Source organism: Micropterus dolomieu, linkage group LG01, assembly GCF_021292245.1.
Source record: "Micropterus dolomieu isolate WLL.071019.BEF.003 ecotype Adirondacks linkage group LG01, ASM2129224v1, whole genome shotgun sequence".
NCBI lineage: Eukaryota > Metazoa > Chordata > Actinopteri > Centrarchiformes > Centrarchidae > Micropterus > Micropterus dolomieu.
The window spans coordinates 47,915,643-47,925,848 of NC_060150.1; the positions used below are offsets into that span (position 1 = coordinate 47,915,643).

The 10,206-nt window shown below is 43.9% G+C and overlaps 1 protein-coding gene across 1 annotated transcript in view; it reads left to right on the forward strand.

The window, feature by feature from the left end:
• Positions 1–9,878: 9,878 nt before the first annotated feature.
• LOC123984882 (ribonuclease inhibitor-like) overlaps positions 9,879–10,206 on the forward strand; it is a 14,746-nt gene continuing 14,418 nt past the window's right edge. Inside the window, exon 1 of the mRNA XM_046072142.1 lies at positions 9,879–10,030. Within this exon, the coding sequence (XP_045928098.1) occupies positions 9,879–10,030 (152 nt within the window). The remainder of the gene's footprint in view (positions 10,031–10,206) is intronic.

Sequence of the window (10,206 nt, forward strand, 5' to 3'; positions counted from 1 at the left end):
GTTGTAGCTGGCGAGACCACGTGGCTTGGTCTGACCTCGGTGAAGTTGGCTCGACGAAAAAGGCTTAAAATGGAACTTGGTCGTTCCTGAATTAGTCCAGTGTAACTTAACGGACTTATAACTTTAAACAAAAGAAATAAAGAAAATAAAACAAACTGAAGGCAGATCGATGTCGCGGCACTTCAGGTGTGTAGCTTCAGGCGAACAAAGGGCCTGTTTGTTTCGCTGGCCGAGTCTGGGCGTTGCCTGGCGAGGCACGCCACACGTGCCGAAGCGTCCAGAGGGCCGAGCAGAGTGTGCAGAGCCAACAGCGAACAGAAGAGAAGCGCGAAGCGAGGTCGGGTTTTCCTTTTTGATGTGGTAATAAAACAAAGAATAAGGTCAGTTGCCACGGAAACGTGTGTGGGGGGGGCAGTTTTGATAGGCTGTTCAGGGAGAGGCCAATGGCTGGCTCGTGTCCCTTTGTCAGTTTAACAGTCAGGCCCCGCGTTATCAGCTTCGGGATCAAAAAGGTGCCAGTTTTATGGTCGGGATAGCACTTAGAGAAAGCAACTTTGACCCCTCCCCTTCTTCTCTGGGGAGGAGAAAGGAATTTAGAGTAGCTCCAAATTTATTCAATGTAAAATGCACAAATCCACACCGTTGTTCACTACAGTACCCCCTTCGGCCAAAATGTTCCCTCCGATAGGTAACGTTTTGGACGCAATGAGAAACAACATGTGTGGTTTGTCAGGTGTTGGTCAGCTGCTGGTCAGGTACTGATGATGCTGGTGAGCTGCTGGTCAGGTACTGATGATGTGTTGGTCAGCTGCTGGTCAGGTACTGATGATGCTGGTGAGGTGGAAGGAGTCAAGCAGAGCAGAGCAGGTGGCAAAAACACAACATCTGTGATCAGGTTGATGTCCTTCTAAGGCTACTAATTCTGCTAGTCACTTAGGGTAACCCCAATTAGCTAGTCTGAAAGTAGCGGGTGCCTGCTGTGTTACTTAATCACCTGAAACAAAGTAAAGCGGAAAATTAATTTGGGGAGCAAAACAAATATCTTAATGTGTGAGCATGACCAACATTAATTTTCTCAGAAATTCTTTGATATTCAGAACCATAACCTGCAGTGAGCTTGAGGGTTGTTTAGCTGGTTTAGGCTAAAACTCATCTGAGGGTCTTAGCCCTTTCAAAACAAATTTTATAAAAGAAGCGGCTTTTAGTCCTGAGAGGAACTGTTTTGAGTGGTTTCTATTTCTGCAGTTGCTGCAAGAAGATGTCTGCTCTGGAGTATTCTTAATTGGTTACAGGAGCAATAAATTTAGACAGTAATCCCCACTTGTGACTAAGTGGTCAGGTTGAGAGCGGCTCCACCTGGTGGGTGATAAAATTTTTGGAAATTCTAATTTAATTGGTTAAAGACCTCCACTGGTAACTTAGTGGTAGGTTTAAATTGCAACAGGGAGACACAATAGTGGCTAGAGCTGTGGGTGGCGGACCGAAGTAAAAAGATACCTGGCTTCCAAGTTCTGTTTTACAAGGCACGCACGTGAACTCTAATGACCTTTTAACCACTAGCAGCTATCGTCCCTAATTGAGGATTTCTGTTAATTATTAATTTATTAGGACGTTATCGTTCCCGACAAGTCCCATGGGATTTTTGTGAAGCTTGGTTTGGTCCAGAACAGGTGAATGTTTGTCCACAGAAGGATCAGTCCAGTGGGGCGAGAACTTGTGTGCAAGTCTTCCTGTTCTCTGGCCGTCCTGTTTCCTTAGTGGAGCAGAGATGTGATGACAAGCTCTGTCCCCCCTTCGGAGCTTGTTGTGAGACGCATTTTGGTCGTTATAGACTTTGCATCTTTGTGTGCTGTCTAAATTATTTTGGCTTGTGAGGAAATGTTTATTTCCTCCGGCTGGTTCAGTTAGGGGTTCCCTCCTGTCAAATTGTGTCTTTGGTCATGGGAAAAGAAATGCCTCTCCGTTGTAAGGAGGCTCTGTGTGATGGTTTTGCTGGTTGAGACTGGCAGCAAACCTTACAGGTTTTGATGTAGTCTGCTACATCTTTTTGCATGTTTGGCCAAAATGCTACTTGTTTAAGTGCATTGTGTGTTGCACTGAACCCTTTGTGACTTTTGTAAGGTGAGTCATGGGCGTGCATGAGCATCACCCCCCTGTGGCTCTGAGGCACCACGAACGCAGGTGAAGTGCGGGCGTCTGAGACATACGAGAGAATGCCCGTGACGACACGCAAAGAAGAGCGCACCAGGTAAAGGTGTTTCAAGCCAGGGGTGGAAGCAAGCTCAGTGTTGGAGACAGGCTCTGCGTCAGAAAGGCAGAGGAGCATTTTGCTAATGGCGGGATCAAGAGTTTGAAGCCGAATTAGGTCAGAGTCACCAAGAGAGTCAGGGACTGAGATTTGTGGCGCAGGGGAGGCTGTCAGAGACAAGCATGCTGCCTATGCTCTAGCGGCGTCGCAAGTCATAAGGGCGGGATGGGTGGGGAGCAAATCCGCTTGGGAGTGCTGGGGTGTGTCTTTAACAGCACCCTGTTTGTTTGCTGTAAACTTGGTGTCAAGTTCAGCTGTAGGATGACTATATGTGGTGTCTGACCCCCCTCTCATGCCTTTATGTAAAGTCATGGAGGATGGCTCTGGTGAAGTGTTGACAGGGCAGGCGGTGACAGTTTGTGCACCCCTCTGTCTGTCATTGATTATGTTGCCTGTGGGAACAGAGTCGCTGTTAAGCGGCAAAGAAGAAAGGCTGACAGTAGCCTTTGAAGGCTCAGTGTGATTCACTTTCTTAGAGAGATCAGGAGGCAAGGAAGAAGGTATGTGCCCCATCTCTGGAGTCCTGAGCTCACAGTCATGAGTGTCGGTGCTGATCGGCCAATCCAGTGGAGTGGTTTTGGGGATCAGTGCGTCATTTGAGGTTGTAATTAAAGCACAGAGGCGGGTTTCTCGTTCTGTGATGTATTCAGACAGTGAGATAGGCAGAGGTCGTTTCACCTGTGCCCAGATCGTCAAGTTCTGAAAGTCAAGCAATGGCTCAAAGTGGTTAAGGAAGTCTTTGCCAATGAGTAGAGGAATGGCGTCAAATGGTGAGACATACACCGGGTGGATGAGGTCCATGGGACCGATAGACATGTGGACTAATGTCATGGCTGTCAGATTGAGGTTTTCAGGGCCGAGTGGCTGGACCTCAAGGTCACAAGTCTGTAGTTTCAGGTCTTTGTGGGAGCGGGTCATAGCCTGTAGCTGCCTGAAGAGGGCTGACGACATTACAGTGATGTCTGCGGCTGAATCAAGAAGTGCTTCCTGCACCAGAGTGTTTTCAAGTGTTACAGGCAGGTAGAATTTTCGTGAAACTCCCCTTTCAGTAAGGTGACACAAGAAGTGTTGGGAGGGCGGACTGCCCTGAGTGGCTTTGGACTCTGTGAGAGGAGTCTCTCTTGAGTCGGACTGTACCACCAGGAGTGTCCTGGAGGGAGCGGTTCTCTCAGTCCATCTGTGTGAGCGTGTCAGTCGTTTTGACAAAGTGTCAGGAGAAGGGGACTTTGGCTTTGCAGCAGCTGCGGCCAAGTGCTCTGCCTTCTTGTCTTCCTGTTTGGACAGGGTTTGGAGCAGGCGCTTGAGCGCTGTAATTTCCTCCTTACTAAAAGTGGGTGTGTCAGACTCACCTTCAGTGTCATCGCTATTTGTGTCTCTATAGTGGGATCCCTGGAGTGTAGCTCTCTGAGATCGCCTGTCCCAATTGTTTTGGGATTTGTGATGCTTGTGTCCCCCCCTTTGATGAAAGAGGTGGGTTTCACAGCAGTTGGGCGTGTACCTGGGCCGATGGGTTTCAGGCCTCGGATGATTTTGGCTGTTGTCATACCAAGATGGCTCCGTGTGACATCGACCATGCTCATTTTGCTGAGGCCTCCCTTGCTTTACAGCAAGTGCAGCTGTTAGACCTGATTGTGCTGTCGAGTCAGAATATTCCTCTACCAGTGCCTGGCAGAGTGAGTCATAATCTTGTCTGACATACCTGGGCTGGCGTTCAATAAAGCTGCTGACCTCTCGACTAGATGTCACCTTGATCAGGTAAATCTTGTCGTCAGTGGTGGCAGCAGGGAATTTCCGCAAGTAGTATTCAATATCTTTTAGATAGATACTGGTTTCATTTGAGCCTGTAGCCTCAGGCTCGAATCGTGTTATGTGGCGAGCGATTTTGTCTAAGTCCCTGTCAGAGGGGCTTAGGTCATGGTCAGCAGTTGGCGGCGGATGCAGCCGAGGGGAGTAAGCCGTCTTCACCTGAGTAGGTGGAGGGCTATTTACCTATCGCTCCGTCATATGATCCTGTGGGATCAGTTGTGGGAGTGGTCATGGAGACCATCCTCCTGAGGCTGGCAAAGGGGAGCGAGCCTTGTCTCTCTCTGGTGAGAGTGTTTTGTAGGAGGGAGTGTGTTGGGCCGTCTCACTTGAGAGCTGGAACTCTCTTCTGGCATCAGCCACCTTCTCCTCCTTGTTTTCCTGCTGTAGCGGGGATTGGGTTACTCTGTCCCTATCCTCTAGCTGTCTTTGCATTTCTTGTATGCACTTTTGGTCAGCTTCTCTAAGTTTGCTATAAACCTTGACTTGTAATTTTAGCTCTTTAATTTCCCCTGCTGCTTGTCTAAGGAGGGTTTCTGATTGGTCTTTAAGTTTACTTTTAGTCCACTCTAACTCCTGTTCTTGCTGAAAGAGTGAGTGTTCAAGGTGAACGTTCTTTTCCTGCAGCTCAATTTTCTCCTCATCGACTCCACCCTCCTCTGGGAGGTGGCGAGGAGCTTGTAGGTCAGTGATGCGTTCTTCCGCTTCACTTAGCAACTGTTTGGTGTTTTCAAGCTGCTGCTCAAGCTGGTGCGTGTGCTTAGATTGGGCAGATATTACAATAGCTAGTTTTCCTAGCATCTGGGACAAGGCTTTGTCCTTTGAGGAAGTGGCTAGAGCAGTTGTTACCAGCTCCGCAAAAATTGTTTCAAGATCCAACGCATCGGTGCCTTGTATTTGGCTTGAGTAGCCAGGTACCATGGTCTCGGTCATGTGTGCCAAGATGGGGTCAAAGTTTTCCAGTGGGTCGCCCCCACTGGCTGCCACTAAGCGTGGGTCTGCCATGTTCAAGTGGTTTGGTTAAGGACTTTGGTGCGAGTCCAAATCAGACAACAAAGTGTGTCAACTCAGAGGATATGCATTAAAATAAAAATGGGTGTTGCTTCTATAGCTTCCTGGAGCTGTTGATGTTCCTTTAAGTTAATTTGGAAGGTTGGAATCTGAAGAAAAGAAGGATCAAAATCTATGGACTCTCAGTTATACAATTTGCTTTAATAAAATCAGAAGTAGACTACAGGTGTTTGCTGGTACAGCAGACCTGAGCCAGTCAGTTAAGCAGGGCTTCAGCTACTAGTGGAAAAAAGAGAGAAATGTCAGATTGGAGAAAGCTGACTTTCAAATCAGACTTATATGACCAAACTGAGAAGTAAAAATTAAATTTAGGATGAAAAGCAAAAATAGGAAAAATGAAATTAAATCACACTTGGGATTAAATTTAAAAGCTATAGATCAAATCAAACTAGCAACTAGCACTTTTTTTTTTGTTTGAGATTAAAATAATTAGATTTTAAAATCAAAGTTCAAAATTGGGAAAAATTTAAATTTGAGATTAAAATAATTAAAATTTCTAAAATCAAAGTTCAAAGTCAATGAGAAAAAACTCAAAGTTCAAAGTTAAATTAACAAAAATCCCAAATTGATTAAAGTGGCTCAAAAACAACAATGATTAAGTTGAAAGTCTTAATTACCCTTTGGTAATTATCTAAGTTATCAAATTCCTATTGCTATAAAGTCAGAGTTACATTTACAATGAATAGGGGTTAAAGAAAGCCTGAGTTCAGCAATCAATTCAACTTATCAAGCTTAATGTGGGTTTCAGAATTCCAAGCAGTCCAAACAACAAAAGGTTAACAAAATTCAAATCACGATGTTATTATTCTGTATTTCTTATTCCTGCAAGGATCAAAAATAATAGCACTACAGAAAAGGCTTCAAAATGACAAAGTCAAAATCAGGGATATTGAAGCAGTAATGAGAATAAAGCTTTTCATTCAAATACAGCTGGATCAAAATTAGATCTAGAATTAAATCTTTGAATAAAAGATTGCATCAAAATTAAAGTTGGCTTAATACCTTTGTTACAAGCAAACACCCAACAGATCTTTAAAAGTAGCAGGTATTCAAGAAAAAGGGAGTGCCCGTGCTCTATCCTACACTCAAGGAGTAACACTCCTTATTAATTTAACACAGTGGTTTATGTGTCTCAAAATCAGTTAACAAAATTGATCACAAGAGTCTGGTTTAATTCACTCAATTCAATTGCTGAACTTCTGGCATTAGTGACGCTGAAGTTGATTTAATGCAGAGAATGCAATTTATTCCGCCAGCCAGTAGGGGAGCTGTGGCTCCGCCTGGGGCGCAGTCTATGTTGCAATGTTGCAGAAGAAGAGAAAGCTTCCTCTCTGGGCTCTGGTCCTCGGACCCAACAGCTGTTAGCTTCAGGCTAACGCAGTTAGCAGACCGTTGTTGCAGCAACGGCAATAAATCATAACATAACAATCCACGGCTCAGCGTGTCAGATCGTTACTTATAGCCGCAAACAAATCACATCGGCACAGCGCAACTGTCTATTTGCCTCATAGGCCTCAAAATTATCTCAATAAATCAGTCAAGTTTTTCTCAACAAAAAGGGCATTTCATCCGCTCGTCAGCGGAGATTGCATGTAGCTGTAGCTCAGATATCTCATGAAATGGTAACGTTACAGTAATTCATTCAGTATTAACATTAGCTCGGCTGGAACCTCAAAGCTCAGCTCACTACAGATCTGTTCTGAACATCAAGGAACAATGTGGTGCAGCGGCCAAAATTTAACGTTGCACAAAGCATTTCACACAAAGACAAAGGCGCAGCGGCCAAATTCACACACTTTCAGCATTTAGGTCAGACAGTTAAGAGGGGAGACAGAACATTCTTAGGGAGCAACTTACTGCGAAATTAAAATTTTGGAGGGAAAAATTCTCACTGGGACTAATGCATAATTTCGCAGTATCAAGGCTTTAGTGAGTATTGTCCATTTCCAGAGTGTGTCAAGGCCTCACATGGGGCACCATTCTGTAGAATGACCACGATGTTTTTTAATAAATGTACCAAATTATGAATTTTAATATTCAGAAAATATTAATTCACAAAGCTTCTCGTTTCGCGGGGCACCACCGGAGATCCAATTCGCCCAGAGTCTCCGGACCTCTGAGTATGGTTAATAACTAACATTATTCACCAGTGATCAGTTAGTTAACAATCGCTCAATTATCTTAAATCAGTCAGTCAATCTCATATCGAAGGGGTAAATTCTCTTGGCAGGGACTTGGAGACAGGCAATACACACACAATTCCTTTGGTTACAGTGAGATTTATTAACTAATTAAGGTGATATAAAAATGCGGTTAAATACATCAAAGAAATAAAAAATGGCTAAACAATGAGAAGGTTCTATTGTGGGGAGCAGCTAATGAACGCGAGCTATGAGTTTTAAGAGTTAAAGATAATCTATTAACAACTATGGGACATACCTGACCAGACTGCAGGGTTTTGGTCTTACTGCGTGTCGCTTCTCCCAGCCGGGCTAGCATTTCAGAATGGCATGTAATACTTATTTTGTCCACTTGGGGGAGCTCGGGTTACATGAGGATAGCTCTGCTTAACCCTAAAACAATCTTTGCTCAGGAGCTGGGAAATTTAGTCAATTTAGTTATTTTTAACCTTAAATTTGAGCTGGAAAATTGCTCGAGTAGTATAGGATGACAATTTCTATCATCATTTCTAAAGGAAGGGTCATGAAGTGTTGTGAACAAAGCATTGGTTACAAATAAAATGAATAAAGGAATTTAGGGCTGTCCCTGGATGTCCTGGAGTTCCTCAAATTTGCATCTGGTTGTGAAGGAGAAAACCCTTTGATGTGAGGTAATCAAACAAAGAGGAAGGTCAGTTGCCATGGTTACGTTTGTGGGGGGGCAGTTTAGGGTTTCTTGCTCTCTCTTACGAAGTGAAGAGTTCAGGAGAAAGCTAGTCTCTGGTGAGTGTCATTTTAACAGTCAGGCACCGCGTTATCTGGCTGCGGTATCAGAGGTGGCAAGTTTTACGATCAGACTGCCCAGAAACAGCACTTAGGGAGAGAAACCTTTCACCTCTTCCTTGGAGTCGCTTCGGCTGTCTCTAGAGGGTTAATAATCCAAACCCCCTCCTCCTTTTCTCATGGAGAGAGAAAGAATTTGGAGTAGTCCAAACTTATTTGGTATAAAATGCACAAATCCACACTGTTTGTTCACAACAAATTTAAGTTTGGATATTTCATTCTATTTATTCTGAATACAAACATTAAAACAACTCTCCAACAAACAAATAATGATAATACATTTTATTTATAGGCGCCTTTCTGAACACTCAAGGTCACCTCATAAAACATAATAAAACAGTACAGTAATAAATCTATAAGATTAATAACTATAATTACAATGCATAAAATCAGGGTACATAACAACTGGAAACACAAATTGCTGTGACTTGATAAATAGTGATCACGTGGACTATGCCAGTTTAAAAAGATGTGTTTCAGGCGGGATTTAAAAATGGGTCAATGTTGCGGATGTCTGGTGGAAGAGAGTTCCAGAGACGAGGGGCTGAAGGTCAGAAGCAGAGTCTTGAAATCAATGCGGTATTTAACTGGGAGCCAATCAATCTGCTGAAGGACACAAGTAATATGATTAATAGAAGGGGTTCTGGTGATGATTCGGGCAGCAGAGTTCTGAACCAGTTCAAGTTTATGTATGAATTTGAGAGGAAGACGAACGAGAAGAGAATTACAAAAATCAATGAGGGATGTGACCAGCGTGTAAATGATAATGGCTGTACTAGTGCGTGAGAGAGATGGTGGAAGTATGCAGACAGAGTGACATTATTAATGTGAGCTTGAAATTAAAGTGTGCTGTCGAGGATCACACCCAGATCCATGACCTGAGGGGAGGGGGAAACTGTAGAGTTGTCAATGGTAAGAGAAAAACCTCGGTGTTGTCACTGTTAAGTTTGAGGAAGTTGCAGGAGAACTAGGATTTGATTTCTGCTAGGCAATCAGAGAGGGAGGTGGGTGTGAGAGATGTGGTAGGTTTGGTGACCAGGTTGAGTTGGGTGTCATCCGCATAGCAGTAGAAATGGATATTAAATTACGGCCAAGAGGAAGCAGATAGATGATGAACTGGAGGGGGCCCAGAACAGAGCCCTGGGGAACACCGGTAGTGACAGGAGATAGCTCTGATTTGTGAAACTAAACTAAAGCCAGTCTTAATATGATCAAAACCATGCTGACACGCCATGTTTCCACAAAGAGCACCTGGCCATGGGCCACACCTGTATCAATTATCCCCTGGTCTTAAGTAGACATGTGTTGGTGCACAGCCAAAGCCGATACACGTGACCGAAACTTTAAATAATATAAGTTGCATTATCCTCCGGAGGTAAATATTCGTCACTGCTGGCCGCTGACTGTGGTAGTTATTATTAAGTTTATAGAAATAAAAATATACAATATTAAAACATTAAAGCATTAAACAAGGCTAGATCAATGCGTCCTAATTTCTACACATCTAATAGATGATTTCATAGAGACGTTATAGCCAGACACTGCACATCTTTAAAATCCACTTCCACAGAGAGGAACATATTGTTGTGATGTGATATCTAGATAGATCAAAGTCTTTCTAGAAAAGAGAGGGAACCCTGAACTAGTTTATTAATGGTTGTTATAGTGCCCACAAATATAAAATTTTTTCTTAGATGGGGACGCTGTGTGGGGGCGTTACTCCCATGTTGCTGCTGCGATGGAGAGACAAGTGCTGCTGGTTGCTGGGGGTTACAGTGGGGTTGCCCGTGGAGACCTGGTGGCTTACAAAGTTCCCTTGTTCGTCAGTAGAAATCAAGGTGACAGGGTGAGTAAAATGTCAGAAAACATGTAAACAGGAAGTAATTTCACTGGGACGACTGTAAGAGCAACTAGGGACGACTAAATTTTTGGGAAATACCTGTCTGTCTGTCTGTCTGTCTGTCTGTCTGTCTGTCTGTCTGTCTGTCTGTCTGTCTGTGTGTGTGTGTGTGTGTATTTGTG